We start from the raw sequence: 21821 nt of genomic DNA, 5'->3' as shown, positions 1-21821 counted from the left end.
ACTGTTTTGTTTCTATTTAAACACATATTGGAGATGACTTCATTATAAGTTGTACATTCTTCTATAGAACACAGATAAACAGGTACCTGAGTTCAAGTAGAGCTGAGCATAGAATAACCAAATTCAAATACAGATCAAACAAAATACAAAAACTCCCTAATTCCCAAACAGAAGTGGTTGAAACAAGCGAACAAACTGATGTGATATGCATTAAAGGCAAAAAAACAGAAGGGCCAACTCCAACTCCGCCTTCCCCCCCTCGTGATCTCCCTCTCCCCCATTCCGAAAACCCAAACAATTCCAGCTCCGATTCATCATATTCCTAACGGAGCTTTCGATCTGCTCTTATCTTAGATTTAACCTCTCGTTCCCCACCTTCGGGCTTTGATGCCCGGCGTTGCCGTGCTTTCAGCCCGTGACAGACAGCTCCAGAACCATGCCGAGTACGCAATGCCACAGCTCCACAATCCGCAATCGCATCAGCTAACCTTCTATTTCCATGACTAGTCCGTCCTCTCGATGAATGGGTCATCGGCCGCACCCAGTCCCTGCCCCTCTCCGCGTTGAAGGGCGCCGTTGTCGGCATCGATGCGTCCCACTACATCAACCAACACCTCGTGAACCAGTCAACCCGGGAAGCGCTGCTAGGCGCACTAGGCGGATTCCCGTTCGCCCTGAGGACTAACATCGAGAAGGAATTGCAGACTTTCAAGAACCTAGGAGTCGCTACCATCTTCGTCTTCAATGGATTGGATTTCGGCAAGAAAGAGCACCGCACCCAGCCCGCAGCGTCGCGTTCATTCGAACAAGCTTGGGAACTTTACGACCAGCAACAAGCAGACCAGGTGGTTGATGCCTTCAGCAGTGCTGGTATGATATCCCACTATCTTTATTATGAACTCTCCCCAGTCACGGACCCGTCGAGCCCTTATCGTTACTATTTCGCTCAGCGAAGCTTCCAATTACCCGCTGACACAACCAAACCCTCAGGCACCCCGCCCCCGGAGACCCTATTCAAGTTCCTGCAACGAATTTTGGCCCAGAACGGAGTGGAATTCATCGTAGCGCCATACAGCGCCGCAGCTCAGGTGAGTACCTTCCCCCATGCGACATGGTTGGATTGTCCAGTGCTAACCAACTTCTCCGAACAGCTCTCCTACCTCGCCCGTGGTAGCAACCCTGTGGTCGACGCTGTTTTTGCACCCTCAGAAGCCCTCTTGTTTGACCTTGACAAGCTGGTCACCCGTATCGACACCGAGCCCGCGCAATTCTTCTGGATCACGAAGCAAACTTGCCAGGAGGAGCTGGGTCGGCTTTCCAATGAACAATTCCTGGACTTCTGCTTACTACTAGGATCCCCCTTCCTTCGTTCCTTCCCACTTTTCGAGAACCCTGCTTACCCCGGCAAAAGCCCCACCATTCGTGATGCGTTGCCGATGTTCAACGCAGCCGGACGCAGTGCATTGACACTTTGCGCCCAATTTGAAGAGGATCGCCGTATGCAGGAGCTTCAATACGCGGATCTGTATAAGCGAGCGTATATGATTGTGAAGCACCATGTCTACATTGACGTGGAAGGTCGAGTCGGTCCTATGGATCCAGAGAATACCTCGTCGGATATGCATGAGCTTATTGGGCAGCGCCTCCCGGAGGAGCTGTACTTTTATCTTTCTAAAGGTATCATTGGAGCCGATGTACCTAACTTCCTCACAACTGGCGAAGTTCGCATCTCGCTACCGCTGGGCACCGAGGACACCGAGATTTACCGCCAGCTCGTGGGTGAAATTTTGACACCTGTCCGCACTCAGTCTATTTGCCTTCTAGCAAACTCGCTTCATCGATTCTACCAAACGAAAGCCATTCGGATCCGTCCGTGGTTCGATGAGAACTCGGAGCGGTCAATCAGCCTTAAGGGTATCCCATCAGTCAAGGACACCATCCACCCCTGGAAGATCCACGGAGAACAATTCCCTGAAAGTATCAAGAAGCTCCAGGCGCCGCGTGGATCCTTTAAGTTTGCCGTCCAGAGCTTAACCGACTCCGACTTTGTGTCCAAGTCATTTGCTAATAAAGAAACACCTGTAAGTTTTGCTAATAGATTTGATGTTGCTTTCGATAACTAACAGCTTCCGAAGGTCCTTTCATCGCAAGAGGATATCTTATCTAATGTTACGTGGCGCTTCCTGCAACTCCGTGGATACGTCGACGACAAGCACACACTCACTCCTTGGGGCCAGTGTTTAGTCCAGGCCTTATCAGCTATCGATCCTGTGGACAACCTCGAGGAATCTATATTCATTGCCATTGAGATGATTCGTTTGGGCCTCCTCAACACCAAGAGCTGGTTTTCACATGTATCTGGCGGTCCCATGAGAGGGTCCGAAGATGACAAGACCTTCAATATGCTGGTTTCGCGTGTTGCATGCGTTGCCAAGCTTCAGCACAAGAGCATTGGATATTCTGGACCTCTCAGTCGGCAACTTCTTTGCTACCGCTCTTTGATTTCCGAAGTGCGCTCTGCCCTGAGGAATCTGATTGAGGTTGTACTGGCTGGTCTGCTGCTCAGTGGTGACGCTGATCGGGACCGCAATGACTGGACTGAGATGGCTATCAAGTATGTTCCTTCTAGACTGCTTATGCTGTATCTGGATTGTTGTTCTAACCTATTATTCTAGGCTTCCCTTTATTGATGATAACGACTGTGGACTTGGAATTGCGGTTCGGACCTACCTCGACGACCTACCCCTACAGGCAAATCCGACCTCGCCTGAGGCTCGATCGGATGTGAAGGCGAAGGGTAAGGAATGGTTCCAACACAGCGAGAGCTTTATTGGAAACTTGGATTTGGCATTCAAGCTGTGGGATGCGGTTCGTATTGCCTGATTTCGAATCTTGACCATGACTATGACCAAAAGCTGATTATCAAGATAGGTTTACGCAGGCACACAGAGTACGGGCAAGGAGTTCAAGGAAGCAAAGTTCTGGGAAGACGCAAACAAATGGCTGGCAGAGAGACGATGAGATGGGCAAACTTTGCCAACGAAACAAATCAACCACCGCGGGGATTTTGGGTTAACAAGCGCAGCTTGCAATTGAAGTTTATGCCAACACCTCCAATATTCCCGAAGGAAATGCGATACTGGCAATTCTCCAGTGTATTACTAACTACCCAGGTAGCAACAGAGACAAAACAAATCAAGAAAATGAACAAGAAACTCGATATTACCCAAAAGGAGCATAATTAAAAACATACATATGTAGCATAGCGGAAGTACTTATAGTATTATCCAAGGGATGTCATGTCGTATGATAGATGTCAGCCTTGGAAGTAGATGGATCTGCGGAGCTGTGGAGTCACCAAGTGGCCTCTTCGGCTTTGTTTGTCATCGCCCCCGAGCTCCAACTCCGTCATCCAATTTCTTTTGTGAACTCATACTTTCCCCGAAAGTATACTCACACCTAAATCCATATACACAATGGCACGCTTGAGCTTCCTGCTCCTCGGAGCCCTTTCAACCCTCAGCGGCTTCGCCACTGCAAGCAACTCCGCAGTGAAAGACCTAATCCCCACCAACTTCGACGAAGTCGTCCTGGCCGGCAAGCCTGCGCTGGTCGAATTCTTCGCCCCATGGTGCGGCCACTGCAAGACCCTCGCCCCAGTTTACGAGGAGCTTGCGCAGGTCTTCGCCTTCGCCGAAGACAAGGTCACCATCGCCAAGGTTGACGCCGATGAGAACCGCTCGCTGGGCAAGCGCTTCGGTATCCAGGGCTTCCCTACTGTCAAGTGGTTCGATGGAAAGAGCGACAAGCCCGAGGAGTACAACGGTGGCCGTGATCTCGAGAGTCTGACCGCATTCGTCACCGAGAAGACCGGCATCAAGCCTCGTAGCGCTAGCGCGCAGAAGGTGGTCAGCAACGTTGAGATGCTGAACGATGCTTCTTTCAAGACTGTTGTTGGTGGAGACAAGGATGTGCTGGTTGCTTTCACTGCGCCGTGGTGTGGACGTGAGTTGATTTCCCCCAATTGAGTTGCCTCTGGTCTGGTTTGCTAATTGTTCGTCCTTCGTTTAGACTGCAAGACCCTCGCTCCTACCTGGGAAACCCTCGCCAACGACTTCGCCCTCGAGTCCAACGTCGTTATCGCTAAGGTTGACGCCGAAGCTGAGAACTCCCGTGCCTTGAGCAAGGAGCAGGGTATCACCGGATTCCCTACCATTAAGTTCTTCCCCAAGGGCTCCACCGAGGCCGTGCCTTACTCCGGCGCGCGCTCCGAGGAGGCCTTTGTTAAGTTCATCAACGAGAAGGCTGGTACCCACCGTGCCGTCGGTGGTGGCCTTGACAGCTTGGCTGGAACCATCGCCGTTCTGGACGAGATTGTTACTGAGAATGTCGCCGCACAGAAGTTCGACAAGCTCGTGACTGAGGTTAAGAAGGCCGCCAAGGGTCTGCCCGACAAGTACGCTGAGTACTATGTCAAGGCCGCCGAGAAGTTGAGCAAGAACGAAGGCTATGCTGTTAAGGAGCTCACTCGTCTCCGCAAGATCCTGGCCAAGGGTGGCTCTGCCCCTGAGAAGTTGGATGATATCCTCTCTCGCAGCAACATCCTCCAACGCTTTGTTGGCCAGGATAAGCGCGATGAGCTTTAAGTGCTTCTTATTTTTGGATGTTTGTACTGTTCCTCTTGGATTATTGGCTTAAAGCCCTAGTCACTGCGGTTCTACATGGAGGACGGGGACTGCTACAAACCATGGATTCAATGGAAATGTATTGAATTGTATACGAAAATATTGGCTTGATGCTGTATATTGTACGAATTGAGTACCAACTGCGAGGCTTATGCTTTCAAAAACGCCTATGTGATATATGAACTAGATCTACGCAACTGAATAAAGAAATATAGTTCTTCTATACGAGCATCCTCGTTTGGTTGTAGGGTATCTATGAAATCGTAAAAGCATAAGTATCAGAACCAGACACAGGCCAGTTACATGGCCATTTGATGCACAACCCCAGAAAGCATCATGCATGCCATAAGTAAAGTATGTGTTGGGTTATTGGTACAGGGGTTCAGCAGAGCTGGACAGCCCAAAAATGCAGCGCTCATTGCTCTCCCGCCAAAAACGCCACGTGAAAAAAAAGAATGCAGAATGCACAAAGTCGGACTATGGGTATGGCGTGCGTATTTATTTTGCCTGACTCGGGGCGCCGGCACCAGAAGATGCAACTAGAGACGCCTCTAGCTCATCAAGCCGCTTGGTCATGTCATCCACTGCGTATGAACAAAGGTTAGTATGCAGTCGCAGGTATGTGATGGTGGAGGATGATTGTGGCGACTCACATTTCCCGAACATCTCCGTAGAAACATTGTCAAATTTGCTTTGGAGTTCATTGAGCAGATCGTCCACGGCTGCGGTAAGCTGGCCTTGGGCATCGGAGTTCTGGGGATATTTAGTTGGTAAGGGCGATAAGTGGGGGTTGAGGCTTGTGGGGGTATGTACCGGTTGGGATAGGAGAGACTCCCCCTCTGGTAGAGGAGAGAGCTTGTCCGGAGAAGGAGATTTGGAATCGTCGACCATTGTGAGACTATGCAATCGCTATACAGACTGTTTGGGGCATCTACAGACAGAGAGACAGTTGACAGGGCGGTGGACTCGATAAGGGATCGGGTCATGTGTATTTCCGGGATATTGCTATGTGCGGACTAGCGTGGTCTTATCGGTGGCGCTAGCCTGATCAGGACTGGCGCGATTTCAAAAAAATCCCGTGGATTCTCTGATGCGGGTTTGATAGCAAGTTGCTTTCCTCTTTTCCAATTCCTTTCACATTACAAAAAATACAAATTTGTCTTTGTATTTTAACACAAAGCAACAATGGTCAAGCGCAGCAAGTTACTCCAGGCTCTCGATGCCCACAAGGGCCGCGACTTCGACGCCGAGAAGCAGAAGAAATTGATCAAGGCCGCGGAAAAAAGAAGGCGCAGAAGGCTGCTGCTGCCGCCCCCGAGGACAAGATCGTGGAGGAGGAGAAGAAGGAGGAGGAGGAAGAGAAGGCCGCCAGCTCTGACGCCGAAGAGGAAGAAGAGGAAGAGGTCGACCAGGACGAGGAGATGGAAGATGAGGAGGAAGAGGAAGAAGACATCCCGCTCTCCGACCTCGAAGAAGACGAGCGTGAAGATGTCGTTCCCCACCAACGTTTGACAATCAACAACTCTGCTGCTATCCTCTCCGCCCTCAAGCGCATTTCCTTCATCGGCCCCAACACCCCATTCTCAGAGCACAACTCCATAGTCTCGAAAGAGCCAATTGAGGTCGAAGACGCCAATGACGATCTGAACCGTGAATTGGCCTTCTACAAGGTCTGCCAGGCTGCTGCTACCCAGGCCCGTGGCCTGCTGAAGAAGGAAGGAATTCCCTTCACGCGGCCAGGCGATTACTTCGCGGAGATGGTGAAGAACGATGAGCACATGAGCTTGATCAAGAAGAAGCTTTACGAGGAGGCTGCTAGCAAGAAGGCTTCTGCTGAGGCGCGCCGCCAGCGTGATCTTAAGAAGTTCGGAAAGCAGGTCCAGAACTCCAAGTTGCAGCAGAGACACAAGGAGAAGCGCGAGATGTTGGAGAAGATCAACACCCTCAAGAAGAGTATGTCTCTGCTTTGTTTTACCCCTGATATCTTTCTATGAGTTTCGCGGTCGCTAACCTGATTTTTCCACACAGAGCGCAAGGCTGACAGCTCTGCCCCTACCGATGACGCCAATGATATGTTCGACGTTGCTATTGATGAGGCTACTCAGCCCGAGAAGAAGCGTAGCCGTGGTGATGGCCCCGGTGGCTCGAAGCGCCAGAAGAAGGACGCCAAGTTCGGATTCGGAGGCAAGAAGCGTCATGCTAAGAGCGGTGATGCCATGTCCAGTGGTGATCTGAGCAACTTCTCCGCTAAGAAGATGAAGGCTGGCGCAAAGCGACCCGGCAAGAGCAAGAGAGTCCAAGCCAAGGGACGCAACTAATCGTTTTAACGTGATGGGTTATGTTGTGACATTGCATTTGTATCGTGCATCATGTAATTATTTTTTCTCGCTTGGGTCTGGATAACCAAAAAATGGCAGTTTTGATTTATTATCTCTATAATTTGCGAATGTGAGACTTCGTAGCTATAGCCGAATTATCAAAGCGACACGAGGTGAGCTCTAAGAATGAAAAGGTCCGAGTTGTAGGTATTATATGCCAACTACATACCTAGGTGTTGGACATATAATGCAAGATATGATGATACATAGTACATTGAATTGGGTTGATATTACAGATAGCACGTCTATATACAAATGCTATATCAATTTAGCGACTCTGTAGTAGTCTATTGAGCTGCTTCAGCTTCAGCCTTGGCAGCTCTCTTCTCCTCCCACTCTGTCAGGAACTTCTCCACCTTCGGTCCCCAGACCTCTTCGCCGGCGTCAAGGTCCTTGTACTCCAGAACCTTGTCGGGGGAGAGTTCATAATCACCTTGACGACTGCGCACTAGCTCGCTCATCAGAGCACAGCTACCAACGGCTTTACCCAGATCATGTGCCAGCGAGCGGACATAGAAGCCCGACGTAACAGTCATCTTGATCTTCACCGCCGGAGGCTGGGGCTTAGGCTCCTCTGTAGGAACAACAGGGACCTCTGTGGTAGCGGGTTCAGGGGCAGTAGGCTCAGGTGCAGCAGCAGCAGGTGCCGCCTCGGTCTCGGACACCTTTTGCTTCTTAGTAGCCTCCGCACTATCATCCTTCACCTCGTCCGCCGGGGGTGGCGACTTCCGCTTGGTAGAAGAAGCTTCGGGAACTTGGGTAGTAGCGTCGCCCTCGGCGGCTGGCTCAGGTGCGGAAGCTTCCTGATCAAGAAGCTTCTCAGCGACAGCCTTCTCATCACCAGTCATCTCCTCTTCTGGCCATTTGTACTCATGTGTGCCAGGCTCGTACCACTCCATAATCTCCATGTTCAAGACCTCAACAGGCCGGTGCTTAATCTCAATCGGCGGGACCTTGCCCTCGCGCGCATACTCGTACAACTTCTTTCCATTGACCCGCAAAGCAGAGAAAATGGGCGGCTTCTGCATGATATTCCCACGGAACTGTTCGAGCGCCTTCTCGACTGCCTCGCGCGTGATATGTTCGTAGGGCGCGCGACGCACGATTTTTCCAAGGCGGTCGTAGGTATCCGTCTCGGCGCCGAAGGTCACAATGGTCTCGTAGCTCTTGGTGCAGGCCAGGAAATCCTGGAGGGACTTTGTACCCTTTCCAATTCCGGTGATGAGCACGCCTGTCGCGAGCGGGTCTAGGGTTCCGCCGTGGCCGATCTTCACGTCGAGGCGTTGGTGGCGACGGCGTTTGCGCTGGAATTGGCTCTCACGGTCGCGGCGGGCGCGTTCCTCTTCTAGCCATGGTCTGAATGTGTTAGAGGGGTTGAAGTGTTTTTGCAAAGTGCGGATCACGTCGGCGGAGGTTACGCCTTGCGGTTTGTGGACGGCTGTTGGAGAAGTTAGATCGAGGTCTTTGCTTTAGGAGGAGTCACGCTCACCGAATACGCCTTCGAGGATCTTCTCGCCAGACATTGTGGTGCGAAAAAGGCGAAAACCTGGAGGGAATGGCATCTGGAGAGATTGGGGTCGAACCAAAGTGGAAAAAATGTTATTTTGGTAGAGATCTGGCTCCCGCCTTTACGGCAGTTCTTTGGGATAAGGCGATTGCCCTTTGGTTAAGATATAATCGCTATATAGGGGTTTAGATCGTCAATGGGAATATCTATAGAGATTACAGTACTATACAGAGGAAAGACCTCAGTGTTATGTATTTTAATGTCCTTCTAAATGCCTTTTTTAATGTTCTTTTTGTTTTTTGGTCTTATAGTTGGGATAATAGCCCTACAACATAGCGTGAAAGCCTATATGATAATTAAATTTCCATTTAATAATTAAGGCAATCCAGGACACCATTGTCGTGATAGTCTTCTTTGTACTATGCTAACTACATAGTTAACTATGTATACATATGTAGTAATTGATAGTTCTTACAGGAATAGTTTGATTCTATACAGTTGCCCAGGTGGACCTGGAAGGTTGAATTCCATCTTATATAATCATGCATTCCCGGTAAATCAGGCAGCCACCTGTAATTAATTGCGGGTAACTCGTTGTAACTCATTGTATCTGTAATTTACTGGTCGATGACTTCGACTGTTGACAACTACAAGATTCCATGCCAGTTCACTTTCTTCTCGTTCTTATATCCTCAGTTACTTAACCTCACCTACCTCTTACCACCTCTACATACATTATCCTCAACACCCACCATGCCAATTCCACCATGACCTCCCGCGAAGAAACCGTCCTAGCTCCCACCGATCCCTCTATTACCGATGAGAATGATTGGTGGGAGTTTGGCCTGACCGATGTGAAGGTCCTAAAGCCTGGGAAGATGCTGTATGCAAATCTACTGGATGCCACCGAACAGAACCCAGTGCAAGTTATCGGCTGCTTAGAGCCGCTTCGTGAGGATCAGGAACACTTAAGTGCGTATCGATGCAGTTACGAGCCCGTTATCAATGCACGTTTATCAAGCAGCTTGCTGACCAGTCACTCGCTCAATAGTACTCAACCCGGAAAACCCTCCTAGGCGCATTATTATCGACGAAGTTACACACTATGCCTACGGTCAAACTGAAGATAAGAGCATTGAGCTCTGGGTTGCTGGTAAGGCGGGCTGGTACAACATCATTTCGCCCGCCAAGGGTTTCACACCCACCTACAATCGCATGGTTCAGGCCATCGACATGCTGTATTTCCTAGTTGATAAACATCAGCAAGGAAAGAAACAGATCAATCCCTCTTTTAGGAGTCTCTGTGAACAAGTGAGTCTTTCGATTCTGGGGTACACGCTATACAAACCGAGTCCTAATATGCATCCACCCTTAGTACACTTACCACACATATGGCTCGTGTGAGACTCGAGAACAGTCAGCTGAGGTCTTTGCGACACACGCCCCCTTCTTGCTTCGGTGCATGATCCAAGGGGATGCAGATGTGGAATGGAAGAAAACGAACGTCTTCGTCCACCTGCGTCGCCAATTTCATGTAAGTAAAGAGGCGCCCTCCTTGTGGCATACATGTACTGATAATAAGCCTAGGATGATTATATTAGGCTGATGGAAGAACTTTCGCCCTCCGAGGAAAGCGAAAGCGAGCCCCAAGAAGAACCAGAAGTGACAACTCCTCGACACCAGCCTGTGGCAATCTCAAAATCGCAAGCCGATGCCATTTACCAGTTGCTCAAGGACCTCAGAGAAGAAGGTCACTTGGCAAAGCGTCGCCTGCATATTGACCTCCTGGGAGAACGTTTGGCAGAACGATTCTCTTTCAGCAACGAAGATGCCCAGAAAATCATTGCCATCAGGGCAAACGCCGTGCTGGAAATGATGGACGAAGAAGAATTTAGATGGCCTCGCTATGTAATCCATAGGGAACTCACACATGCATCCACAAAATCCGCTCCTCTGCCAGCCTCACTCCTAACCCCCCTGGATTCGCAGGAGGAATCCAGCGACGATGAACGATACGGCCGGACCCAGAAATCCGTGCTTCGTCCAAAGGTCCACACATTCTCCAACAAAGTGACCGGCAAGCGAAACCGCAATGCCTCCACAAACCAGCAGACAGTGGAATCCAACGACGGGGAAGACCAAGAGGACACCGATGAAATCGACGATATCGAGGAAATCGAAACACCCAGTAAAATCCGTGGCCATGAATTAATCCGAGATCCATTCTCGGCCACGAAGCCTCGGACTCGCTCGTTCTTGTCAGCCTCCGGCGGCGCTGCCTCCTCTCTTATGAAGAGCCTGTTTAAGGACAATATCAAAAAAGACAAACCCCAGACTCCCCCCATATCTTCATCGCCACCACGCCAAAGCCCTCAGACCTCAGAGCGGGATCCAACCCCAGATAAGCCCCAGGAAATTGAAGAATCCATGGACGAGACATCCGATACCTGGACATGTCGCATGCCCGGATGCGAGAAGGTGATTTCGACCACCGACGGCATCGAGCGTAAGAAGCTTATTGGCGACCATGCCGGAGAGCACGAGTGGGAGATGCAGATGAAGGTCGAATTGATGGAATCGGAGAAACGCATGCATTCTTCTTTCCCCGTCAGCAATCTCATGCAATATGTCGTTGATGCGCATGTGTTGCAAATGCGGGCTGCATTCCCGGAGTTTTATTCTACTAAAGAGAATGGCACAGCTCAAAACGGCGAACATCCCCTAGATGGAGAGACATCCATTCCAGAGACCGAGGGGTTAGAGGAGAATGATGAGGATGAAGAGGATGATGAAGATCAGGAGCTTGAGGACCTTGCGAACGGTTACACCTGATCTGATCATCCCGAAATTAACGATCGTTATGTGCCACGATGTTCATCGGAAATCGGAAACACGGGTGAAAAATCAAGACCTTACATTGCTGGACTTTGGTGATTACAAAACACAACAGAGCCAGCGGATGAACACATCGCTACATTTGGAAAGCGCCCCCTCTTGAGTATGTTATGAATTGCTTCTTATTTTGAGCTGCCAAGAATACTGTCTAACGATTTTCTTTGCAGATAGAGAGATACCCACGAATTTCAAGCTTTACCCATCGCCGGTTGAAATAAGGTGTTGGTTGTCAGAAGGGACAGACCGAAGAGGGAACAATGTCTCCTACGAAATGAATTTGCTAGACATGCACAGCCATAGGGGTTTGTTTGATGGACGCTTTGCTTTGATGATTCTTTCGGATTGGGCTTTTATTTCTTCTATGATACCCCCCGCCCAAAGTAGGACAGAGCTTGAAATAGCAAAAATGAAACACGTTTGGATGTCTTTATAGGTGTATACGAAGGCAGTAAAAAAAGGCATACTCTGTGCAGGAGACTTTCCTAGGTATAACCTTTGATATGTTGTCCCCTTTTTGTTTCATCATCTAGTTAGGGAAGAATATGGTAGTATCTCAAGTCTACTTGTCTCCTGTCACACTATCCTGGAAGCCATGTATTACTAGCAGCCAACACAACTCTTGAGCATGTGTCAAACACACATCCCAACTTTAGTATGCACCAAGATAGCAAGCAGAAAACAGATTAGAATAAAAGGTTCTAGAAGTAAGCCAAAAGAAGAAGAGGAAGAAGAGGAAGAAGAGGAAGAGGAAGAGAACAAAGTGTATTGAATAGAACACCAACATTCTATGCAAAGACATAGAATGTGTATGCAAGAGCAAAAAGCCAATTAAGAAAAGGGATCAAAAAGGAGGGGCAAAAGAAGATACTGTCTGTCTGTACATGGCGAAGAACAGTAGATTTGTATTGAGAGAAGTGGGGGAAAAAAGAAGAGAAAGAGAAGCTCTTTTGACTCGGAGGGGTATACCAAGAACACGCCACATATATCACAACACATGCACACCGGATTGAGAGATAAGAGAGAGAGTAAAGATATAGAGATACAGAGAGGATTGTAAGAAGAGAGATAAGAAATAGATGTCGGAGGTTTAGCAAGATGCGTGTGTAGTTGGGAAAGGAAAAAAAGGGTGGGCGACGAAGGGCCCGAAGAGAATGAAAGTATGGAAGACAGGATTATCGGTGTGAGGAGTCCTGTCCTTTGACCAATTGGGAGGATTATTGCTGGTGGGCACTGTGAGCCTCGATGAGAGCTGTATAGATGATTAGTTTGTTTATTTCTCGGAATTTGGAAGAAAATGCGATGGCTTACTCTGAAGAGCAGAAGCTTGTCCCTGTCTGGATTCACAAGCACACTGAAGCGTATTTCCATCTAGGAAGTCGAGCAAGATAGTGTTGGGCAATTCCTGCATGTCTTCATCAGGAAGACACGGAGTGCGGAACTCAGTGAGATGGTAACGTTTAGTCATGTTGCGGGTGGTGGCATCGTTGGTGCCAGGCGTGAGAACAACGTATCCCTGTTCATCGATGCGCATGACCCGACGCTTCCACAGAAGAGTTTCTGGGAACTGGACGTTTACTTCACCAATATCAATTGGTTCTGAAGTACGCGAGCTAGTAGACCCTGGAGCCTTGCTAGACCCATTTGTAGAGGCGGGAACATACTCTTCCTTGACTGGCGAGCTGAGGGCTCCGATAATGCTGCGGCGAGAGTTGGATGTGATCGAGGACATACGGCGCATGAGTCGCGAGGTGCGAGACATCTTCTTATCTTCGGATGTGGAAGAGGCGGATTGGACGCTGTCGTCAGTCCGAGAGCGCGAGGGGAGAGAAGGGCGGCTGCCGGGGCGAGACGTCGCTTGGCGACTAGATGTAGTAGACGACATTGACGGGCTTCGGTCCTGGGGAAGGCTGGCAGGCTCGATGGGAGAGACCTGAGGGAGTGGCGCCTCGGCTGTCTCATGCTCCACAGTCAAAGGACTAGCCTGAAGTTTGACAACATCGGACTCCGAGGGCTCAAGTCCGGAAGACCCGGGTGAGATATCTGCATCGCGCACGATACGGGCTTTCACGGAAACAGAGCTAGTTGGGCGCGTAACATCCACAGACACCTGACGGTTGTGTCGACTCAAGCTCGGCGCACGGGTAAAGTTGTCGGGGACGTGAGCAAAATGCATTGTGTGTGGCGGGGTGCTTTCGTGGTTCCCACTGGGCAACGAGATAGATGCGCGTTTGCGAAGGTTCTCGAAAGACGAGGAGGCTGATGGCACACTTACCGCCGGACTCGCACCCGAGGGAGTGCCTTCGCGGCTCGTGAACTTTTCAAGGGCCTTGATACGACTAGAAATTCCAGAGGAGACGTTGATCTTTTTCGCCATGAGTACCGGCGTAGGCGAGCCATTTTCGGAGTGAGAACTAGAAATGGACCGGCCCACTGCGAGAGCTTGCATACCCGACGGTGATCCCATTGAGAATGGGCTAGAGACGGCGCGTGAATTCCTCCAGGCGTGATCGACGCCGTTGGGAGATTTCACAGATACTGGTCTGGCCTCCTGAACAGTGGCTGAGGTCAATTCCTCCATGAATGAATCGTCGGAAAGGAGGTTGTCGTCGTCCGAGAACTCTAGGGTGGGCACTTGAATAGGCTCCAGGTGGACCCTGCGCCTCTGATCCAGGGTAAGAGGCTCGGCTTTCTCGGAAATTGGGTGATCAGGGGTTGCCTCATCCGCCTCGATTGAGACAAAAACGGGGGCGGTTGGGGTTTCCGTGCCAGTGCTTTCTGGAGGGGTAATGGAGGGGGAGAGGAAGGAGGAACCGCCTCAAGGACCTCTGATGAGATTACCACCTCAGAAGGCTCGTCAGTTGGCGCATCTACAACTGGGGAAATTTCGAGGTGTGTTTCGGGGACGTCCCCTGAATCAGGTCGTTGGGCACCCGAAGGCTCATTTTGGAGGGGAACACCAAGATTAAAGGTAGGTGGGGCGAGACCAGGAATTGCGGAGTCCTGGTGCTCAGTGCGTGTTTCATCCTCAGGGGGTGTCTGCAGCGTTTCTGCCTTAACGGTCTCTACAGGTGTGGACCCATCATCAACGTTAGCAGGAGGTAGATCAGCGATCGGTTCTGATTCAGCCTCAAGAGGCTCCGAGGGCTGCTCTAGTTCAGGCGTCATAGCAGACTCAACAATTGATTCGGTGGATGGTTCGAGGGCAGCGTCGGAATTCGAGTCATCGGGCTTAGGGGCAAGTTCAGAAAGGGGCTCAGCAAATGCCTCGACAGGCTCGGGAGCGGATTCAACAATGGCCTCGGGGACGGGTTCGCGGGAAAATTCAAGACTGGAAGCATCAACAGGCCCAGGAGCGGATTCAACAACGGTCTCGGGAACAGGCGCGGGTGCATTTTCAAGGGTGGAGTCATGAACAGACTCGAAGGCGGGTTCAAGAATAGGTTCAGGAACAAGCTCAGGGGCGAGCTCAAGAGGCACGGGTGACATGGCCGAAGGAAGCTCCCGTTGATCTTGTTGAATTGTCTCCCGCTCCGACTGCAGCATTTCAGAATCGGGATAGTGAATCTGAATGAGATTTTCTTTATCGTCATCCAGATCCTTGACAATATCCTTCACTGGTTTGAGCTCTCCTTGCTCCGAGACTTGCTTCTTTTTTGTTTCCTCCGCACGCTTGGCCATATTCTTTTTCCTTTGCTGCAAAGCCTTCATCAAACGTTCTTTCTCAGGGGTCAATCCCGAGGAGGTCGACAACGCACCAAGAGATTTTGCGCTAGGGGAAAGTTGAGGTCTCGAAATAGGAATGGAGGGGGTGGGACCAGTAAAGGTGGGACTGGCGGGACACGACTGGTGGGCTTAGTTGCGAAAGTGCTCCCCTGAGATCGAGGGCGGGGTGCATCGCCATTTTGCTTCCGCACAGAAGAAGTGCGCATATTTGTCGGCAGGGAGGCCACGGGGCGCTGGTCTACATTTCGAGAACTGCCTGCTGTGCGGGGCCTTCCACTGCTATCCACGGACGGTCGGGGTCCCAACTTAACCTTTGGAGTGTATCCTGCGGCCCGTTCCAAATCTTGGAGTGAGGGGCGGCTGGATTGGGTGGACAACCGGGCCTCTTCTGAAGGACGAGGGAATTCATCCAAGATCGTTCGGTACCTAGAACTGGAGCGAGAGCGATCTGATTTTATGGATCTGGGGGACATTGTTGCTGATTGTGGTTCGATGGGACTTCCTCGAGAGATTGTGGCTCTGGAGCTCGCCCTGGATGGAGGTGGCATGAGATCGACTGATGCCTTTTCGCTTTCTGGTGATATCGGGGGTAGTTCTGGTTCCACGGGGACGGGGGGTTCAATGGGCGACGGCACGAGGGTAGCTTCCGACTTAACGCTCCTTGGTCTGTGTCGGGCCTCGGACTGGGGAGGTGGTATTGGTTTCGGGGTTTCATCTTTTGTGCCATTCTCCTCAGCATCTTCCGTAATTTCCATCAGCCGACGACGGCGAAGAGAGCTCGAAGAAGAGGTAATTGAGGTCGAAGCGGTATGGAGGAGACAGGCAGAGGACAAGGCGCTTTCGGTGAGATCGGAGGCTTTGGATAGAGGCAGTACAGTGTCGTTTGGGGTGAACTTGTCGGTGACGGACTGGAATTGGACATTGCTTCGGGCTGGAACAGATTAGACCAATTTCTATGGGGGAAATAAAAAACCATCCCCCGGTTGGGCATACCTAGTATGAGTCGGGATAACCCCTCCGGCATGTAGCGGATGATCACTTTTCTGCGCCGGTATTGAAGGAAGCCATAGAGCGGCGAGCATTCCTCGTAACCCTCAATGGCATTCCGGATCTCGGGCACCCCGCCGGTGCCTCGTTCGTGAAGGGCAACCTCATCTCTGGCGATGTAGTGTAGTAGAAACCTGAAACGTAGGGGTGTCAGTGACGGGAGTTCATGTATCTGTCGCAAGTTGAAACACCGGGGAAAGGGGGTACTCACCACCCGCCCGCGTCGGCCAAGGCACTTTGGTAGGCTTCAAGGACGGGGGCAGTATCAAGCCCATTCAAAGACATGGCGTGGACCGCATGGATGCCAGAAGAGGCGCAATGCCGAAGGTAATGGATGTGAAGAAGAGAGAATAGGAGGGAAATGTGGCCCCAGAAAGCGGGTAAAGACACTAACAGTTGACTTGGGATCGGATCTTAAAGATCGCGATGTGCCCAATCAAGGCCGAAGTGCCAGATTTGGCTTGTTTCAGAAAACAAAGTTGGTTTAGGCGAACTCTTCTCAGGGGGGGGAACATGTTCTCCTTTGGCTCCACCTTGTGATTATCCCAATTTAAAATTTCTGAGTCTTTTATTTATACCAAAGACCAAAGTACATATGGATGCAGAGGTTGTACGGAGTACATCGAGTATATTTTGTGGAATGCATGAACCTGTTGAGATTGTAAATACCTAGGTATGTATCCCAGAAATCAGTCTATGTTGGATGTAAAAACTAAATATGAAATACATTATAAATATATATACTCTGTAGTTAACTATAACTAATAATAGTACAATATATAAGTATATATAATATATAATAGAACATAAAACATAAAACATGTCAAGCCAATACAATTCCCGCTGTTCTCCGCCTCGGCGTCCTCCGAAAGCGGAACTCAGATATCAATCTACTTTATACGTACAGAGTACAGAGTACTTAAATTGCAATACATTCCCTTTATAAAGTACATTCATATATATTCAATAAACTACAATAAACTACAATAAACTACACTATGGCCAACCTTCCCCCACCATCGACGATCCCTTCCCTACCCCAAGAGACCCAGCTTCGGGTACTCGATACCCTCTTCGAATCCTCCCCAGAGCTCCACCGGCTGATGATCCCTGTGCTGGCCAACCAGACCTTCTCTTCATACACCAGTCTCATCGATGCGGTAGGGGGTCGCATGTCTGCACTCTCAGCTCCGAATTCTCCTACCGATCGGGACGTGCTCTTTGGTATTCTGGGATCGCATCCGCGTCTGGGTCGGGCCCCGGTCAACCCAGAACATCTGAGCGAGCTGAGTAAGAAGGAGCAGGCCCAATTGAATGAAGGTGCAGAGGAACAGGCGGAGAAATTACGAGCATTGAATGCGGAATACGAGGAAAAGTTTCCAGGGTTGCGGTTTGTGTATGTCCACGTCTCTTGCGCCGTTGTGTAGACACATACTGACCTGAGATATTATAGCACATTTGTCAATGGGCGCAGTCGCGACGTGATTATGGTCGAAATGCGCCAGCGCATTGACCGGGCCGATGCGGAGAAAGAGATTGAAGAAACCATTCAGGTAATGTTGTCTTATCATCAAGTTGCTATATATACTGACTATGTGTACTTTGATAGGGAATGTGTGATATTGCAAAGGACCGAGCAAGAAAGCTTCAATCACACATTTAATGTAATTTTATACCTTTATACATTTATACATACTATTGTACCCTGATAGTATAGTCTTATAGTCTTATAGTCTTATACAGCTCTCATAAAATAAGCACTTGGAGGGTCCAAAGTCTCCACCCCCGTCGCCCCCATTTGATGTCATCCATCCGGTCTTTGCCGCTTTACTTCGCTTTTTCTTTTCTTTTTCTAATTCAAGTCTTTTGTCAATAGTGTACATATACATTTTGTATATTACCTCCCATTCATACCACCCCCCATGCGACTGACCACATGGCGGAGGGAAATAATCTCCAACTACGAGTCGCGACGACCCCCGCGATAGCCGATTTGACCCCCTCGGAACCTCGACATTCCCCGGTAAGTTCAGTGTTGGACTTTGGGTTTTCTGGATTTTGAATCTGGAATTTTACAATAAGAACTTCAAAGCTTGAAATTGGAAATTGGTCTGGCCTGGAAAACTCCAATGCGCCACTGCCACTGCCCACTGGCTCTGGGCGATCCTCTTGTCACGCGCCAAAAAAAGAACAAAAGAAAAACGTGTTAATGGAAGATGCTGACAGAACTCTCAGGCTCGGCAACGTCGGATGTCCCTTCAGGCTCAACTCATAGCCTCCAAGATGCCCGAAATCCCAGACGCTCGGTCATTGGTAGCTCTTTTCGAGATTCCGCCTCGCATACCACCCTCGAGAAGACCGAGTCAAGTGCTATAGATCCGTTATCGCAGGTAAGCTCTCAGCAGGCGATCTGCACCGAATAGACCGACACTCCCCTCGGTCCGATCATGTGCTTGTTTGCTCTGTGCGACGCGCATCTGAGATGCAGATACGGAGATGCAGGAGCCAAGCTGACAGGAGGGCCGTGCTCTGTCGCCTTTGTAGCACATTATCCAACGCACCAATACCCAAAAATCCATTCCCCTGAAGTTACTGGGAAGAGCGTCATACGAAGCAGAGGCCGTGGGCTCCGAGTATGGTCAACCAGAGCCAAGCCCGACACGGGGAGATGCATTGCCTACAAAGCCTCTCAAAGAGAAGAAGTGAGTTTTTAGACCTTGTCAGCCTGCATTAGGAACCACAGTCACGCAGACAGTTTTTGTGTCGCCGACACATATATGTCGGGAGTTTCTTTGCGCCTCCCCTGCATGTTCCACTTGAGAAAAATCCATCCCCAGGACTCTCGCAACAATATACATTATATCACCAGCGACTGACCCGTGGTTTGCTCTTCTTCAACTATAGAAAAGGTGTCTCCTTTCTCAGCCGATTCATTGGAAACAAGAAAAAAGAACAATTGTCGGAGGCGGAAGATGAGACTTCGGAATCCGAAGCACACCGCATGTCCGTTGACACTTCGCATCCAGTTGGATTTATACCTCGACACCTTGCTCCGTCCAAATACCTGAAGGTGCGAGCCCATTACAAAAAGGATAAGACATTCAACCGCGTGTTTTTGGCCCAGGAACTGGAGGGCAGCGGCCCACCGCTCAAACCCGCAGATAGACGGATATCTACGTCCTCGGCCTTGCAGAATGGAGATCACACCGGGAAGGCCGTCTGGGCTCTCATGTTTTCCAAAGATGGTAAATATCTCGCCGCCGCTGGCCAGGACCGGAAGGTCCGAGTATGGGCTGTTATCGCTACACCAGAGGAGCGGGAGGATGCAAATGGGGACGAAGAGGCAACGCCTGTAGACGCACAAGATAATTCCGGGTTGAGGGCACCTGTGTTCCAGCCGGAGCCCGTTCAGATTTACGAGGGACACACGGGAAGTATATTGGACCTGAGCTGGAGCAAAGTATGCATGTCCAGGACATTCAGCACGGTGGGAAATGGCTATGCTGACGTGTGACCCAGAACAACTTCCTTCTTTCCTCGTCAATGGACAAAACAGTGCGACTATGGCATATCTCTCGATCGGAATGTCTATGCTGTTTCAAGCACAGTGATTTTGTGACTTCGATCCAATTCCACCCGCGTGACGACCGCTTTTTCCTTGCTGGATCTCTCGATACGAAATTGCGACTCTGGAGTATCCCTGATAAGAGCGTGGCGTTTGTGACTGCTGTGCCCGATATGATTACTGCAGTAGCATTCACCCCAGATGGCCGATACTCCATTGCCGGATGTTTGAATGGCATGCTTAACATCTATGACACCGAAGGCCTGAAAGTATCAGCCCAGATTCATGTCCGATCGGCGCGTGGGCGCAACGCCAAGGGTAGCAAAATCACTGGAATCGATACGATGGTGGTTCCCAAGGACGATGCTAAGGATGGTACCGAGGGTGTTATCAAGTTACTGGTTACTAGCAATGACTCCCGCATCAGGCTGTACGACTTCAATGATCGATCGTTGGAGGCTAAATTCCGCGGTAACGAGAATACCTGCAGCCAAATTAGAGCTACCTTCACCAATGATGCCAAATACATCATATGCGGAAGTGAGGATCGCCGGGCATACGTGTGGCCAATTGGGTCTGTACAACGAGATTCCGAAAAGCAGGCAGTGGAGGTATTTGAGACACAGTCTGCTATGGTGACAGCTGCAATCATGGCACCGACTCAAACCAAGCAGGTCCTGGCGCTATCAGAAGACCCAATTTACGACATCTGCAACCCACCCCCGGTAGCCCTGATGGGTCCGGAATCACCAGACACTTCAAAGAAAACAAGCCCAGACAAAGAAAACGGTAACACCCATAAGCGTTCTGCATCAACACCCCGCCTATCCATCGTCAGCAAAATGGCCCACGAATCACCCTCGTACCTGGCCCGATCCAAGCATCCAGACGGAGAGATAATCGTGATCGCCGACTACTCCGGGAAGATTAAAGTCCTCCGACAAGACTGCGCGTATCAAAAAAGACGCTTCGAGAACTGGGACGCCAACTCCACCATCTCACGTCGGATCCTCAAACGCTCCAACTCCGCACGCCGCAGCATCGCCTCCTCCGGAAAGGATTCCCACAAAACCCCCTCCGAGCGCATCGTCTCATGGCGCAACTCCGTCGTCCGCCACGGCCGCTCCAGCACAGAAGGCACCCGCGCCGGCTTCAGAACCCGCACCCCATCCCCGCAGCACCGCCCAGCGATTTCCAGACTAGCTTCGTCCCGCCCTTCAAGTCTTGGTCCGAACGAATCACTATCCGTCTTCACTACATCACCACCGCCATCACCACCACGCCGACTCCGCTTCGATAGCAACCGCACAAGCGAAGACATGAGCCGGGCAAATGGAGACAATAACGGTCGTGTAAACGCCTCAAACTCGAAGGCCCAGGCTCCTCGAAAAGTCGCTTCGTCCGCAGCAGACCTTCTAGCCGCTAACTCACAAGACAACCCGCTCTGGCTACAGGGTGATCACAGCTACGCGTACTGGAACAAGATCACGCATGATGCGATGGCTATCCAGTCCCGGAATTCGAATGACTTGCTCAGTCCGGATAGGATCCCGTCGCGCGAGCGCAGGTTGAGTACTTCAGTCGGTAGTGTGCTGAGCAGTGACTATACGTCTTCGGTTGGTGATGCAGAGGAAGATGTGCTTAAGTGTGATAACTGTCGTGGGACGAGTTTCCGCAGTGTTAAGGGAAGGGATGGGAAGCATAAGCTTATTTGTTCAGAGTGCCATCGGCCTGTTTCTTGAGTCCTTTGTTCATTTATGGCTGTCTGTGGATGCATATATGATCTACGATCTACGATCTATGATTTCCGGGATGTATGATAGTTTTGGCGTTTTGTTTTAGCATTTCGGGTACATATTGGAGGAGGGCTAGGATGGATGTGTTGGATGTTTACTTATGTAGTTATGATGTCGATATGTTTGTTTAATGTGTACATTTATTTCAGGCCTTAATAACAGGCCATGTACAGTATCAGACAAAATGAGAGATGAGATCAGGTACATTATATAGTAGTCCAAGAT

The 21821-nt window shown here is 50.2% G+C and overlaps 9 protein-coding genes across 9 annotated transcripts; 6 read left to right on the top strand and 3 right to left on the bottom strand.

Annotated features, from left to right (window-relative positions):
- Positions 1-436: 436 nt before the first annotated feature.
- N7487_007755 (MKT1 family protein) lies at positions 437-3021 on the top strand (the record flags this gene model as incomplete). Its single annotated transcript, XM_056875485.1, has 6 exons — positions 437-443; positions 508-1088; positions 1152-2081; positions 2136-2614; positions 2676-2868; positions 2932-3021. 6 exons carry the CDS (start codon positions 437-439, stop codon positions 3019-3021), a joined length of 2280 nt encoding a protein of 759 aa, XP_056727673.1.
- Positions 3022-3476: 455 nt separating this feature from the next.
- N7487_007754 (protein disulfide isomerase family protein) lies at positions 3477-4646 on the top strand (the record flags this gene model as incomplete). Its single annotated transcript, XM_056875484.1, has 2 exons — positions 3477-4005; positions 4072-4646. 2 exons carry the CDS (start codon positions 3477-3479, stop codon positions 4644-4646), a joined length of 1104 nt encoding a protein of 367 aa, XP_056727672.1.
- Positions 4647-5183: 537 nt separating this feature from the next.
- Positions 5184-5576, bottom strand: N7487_007753 (heat shock factor-binding 1 family protein; the record flags this gene model as incomplete). Its single annotated transcript, XM_056875483.1, has 3 exons — positions 5184-5269; positions 5339-5438; positions 5499-5576. 3 exons carry the CDS (start codon positions 5574-5576, stop codon positions 5184-5186), a joined length of 264 nt encoding a protein of 87 aa, XP_056727671.1.
- Positions 5577-5775: 199 nt separating this feature from the next.
- N7487_007752 (EBP2 family rRNA-processing protein) lies at positions 5776-7003 on the top strand (the record flags this gene model as incomplete). The annotated part of the gene is made up of 3 exons (XM_056875482.1): positions 5776-5781; positions 5885-6638; positions 6714-7003. 3 exons carry the CDS (start codon positions 5776-5778, stop codon positions 7001-7003), a joined length of 1050 nt encoding a protein of 349 aa, XP_056727670.1.
- Positions 7004-7350: 347 nt separating this feature from the next.
- Positions 7351-8715, bottom strand: N7487_007751 (pseudouridine synthase PUS4; the record flags this gene model as incomplete). Its single annotated transcript, XM_056875481.1, has 2 exons — positions 8553-8715; positions 7351-8501 (listed from the first exon to the last, which is right to left on the bottom strand). The coding sequence occupies exons 1-2, from the start codon at positions 8623-8625 to the stop codon at positions 7351-7353; spliced, it is 1224 nt and encodes a 407-aa protein (XP_056727669.1). The 5' UTR covers positions 8626-8715.
- A 622-nt stretch (positions 8716-9337) lies between these two features.
- Positions 9338-11402, top strand: N7487_007750 (uncharacterized protein; the record flags this gene model as incomplete). The annotated part of the gene is made up of 4 exons (XM_056875480.1): positions 9338-9542; positions 9622-9881; positions 9946-10104; positions 10158-11402. The coding sequence occupies 4 exons, from the start codon at positions 9338-9340 to the stop codon at positions 11400-11402; spliced, it is 1869 nt and encodes a 622-aa protein (XP_056727668.1).
- Positions 11403-12613: 1211 nt separating this feature from the next.
- On the bottom strand, positions 12614-16636 carry N7487_007749 (uncharacterized protein). Its single transcript, XM_056875479.1, has 6 exons — positions 16447-16636; positions 16182-16369; positions 15221-16119; positions 14277-15167; positions 12774-14190; positions 12614-12714 (listed from the first exon to the last, which is right to left on the bottom strand). Exons 1-6 carry the CDS (start codon positions 16518-16520, stop codon positions 12680-12682), a joined length of 3504 nt encoding a protein of 1167 aa, XP_056727667.1. The 5' UTR covers positions 16521-16636; the 3' UTR covers positions 12614-12679.
- A 597-nt stretch (positions 16637-17233) lies between these two features.
- On the top strand, positions 17234-17898 carry N7487_007748 (2-oxo-4-hydroxy-4-carboxy-5-ureidoimidazoline decarboxylase; the record flags this gene model as incomplete). Its single annotated transcript, XM_056875478.1, has 3 exons — positions 17234-17631; positions 17689-17788; positions 17845-17898. 3 exons carry the CDS (start codon positions 17234-17236, stop codon positions 17896-17898), a joined length of 552 nt encoding a protein of 183 aa, XP_056727666.1.
- Positions 17899-18451: 553 nt separating this feature from the next.
- Positions 18452-21542, top strand: N7487_007747 (WD40 repeat domain-containing protein; the record flags this gene model as incomplete). Its single annotated transcript, XM_056875477.1, has 4 exons — positions 18452-18625; positions 18780-18937; positions 19140-19695; positions 19755-21542. The coding sequence occupies 4 exons, from the start codon at positions 18452-18454 to the stop codon at positions 21540-21542; spliced, it is 2676 nt and encodes an 891-aa protein (XP_056727665.1).
- Positions 21543-21821: the final 279 nt, after the last annotated feature.

This window comes from Penicillium crustosum (assembly GCF_028827405.1).
Source record: "Penicillium crustosum strain IBT 35664 chromosome Unknown utg000003l_segment0_segment0, whole genome shotgun sequence".
Taxonomy (NCBI): Eukaryota; Fungi; Ascomycota; class Eurotiomycetes; order Eurotiales; family Aspergillaceae; genus Penicillium; species Penicillium crustosum.
The sequence above is the reverse complement of the archived record's forward strand: the minus strand, read 5'-3'. Positions and strand labels throughout refer to the sequence as shown.

Bases quoted from the DNA above. Each gene is read 5' to 3' on its own strand.
- N7487_007749 (XM_056875479.1), bottom strand. From the start codon at position 16,520: ATGTCTTTGAATGGGCTTGATACTGCCCCCGTCCTTGAAGCCTACCAA. The intron at 16,370-16,446 runs GTGAGTACCCCC...CCTACGTTTCAG, and splicing joins TTGGCCGACGCGGGCGGGTG to GTTTCTACTACACTACATCG. The intron at 16,120-16,181 runs GTATGCCCAACC...AATCTGTTCCAG, and splicing joins GTTATCCCGACTCATACTAG to CCCGAAGCAATGTCCAATTC.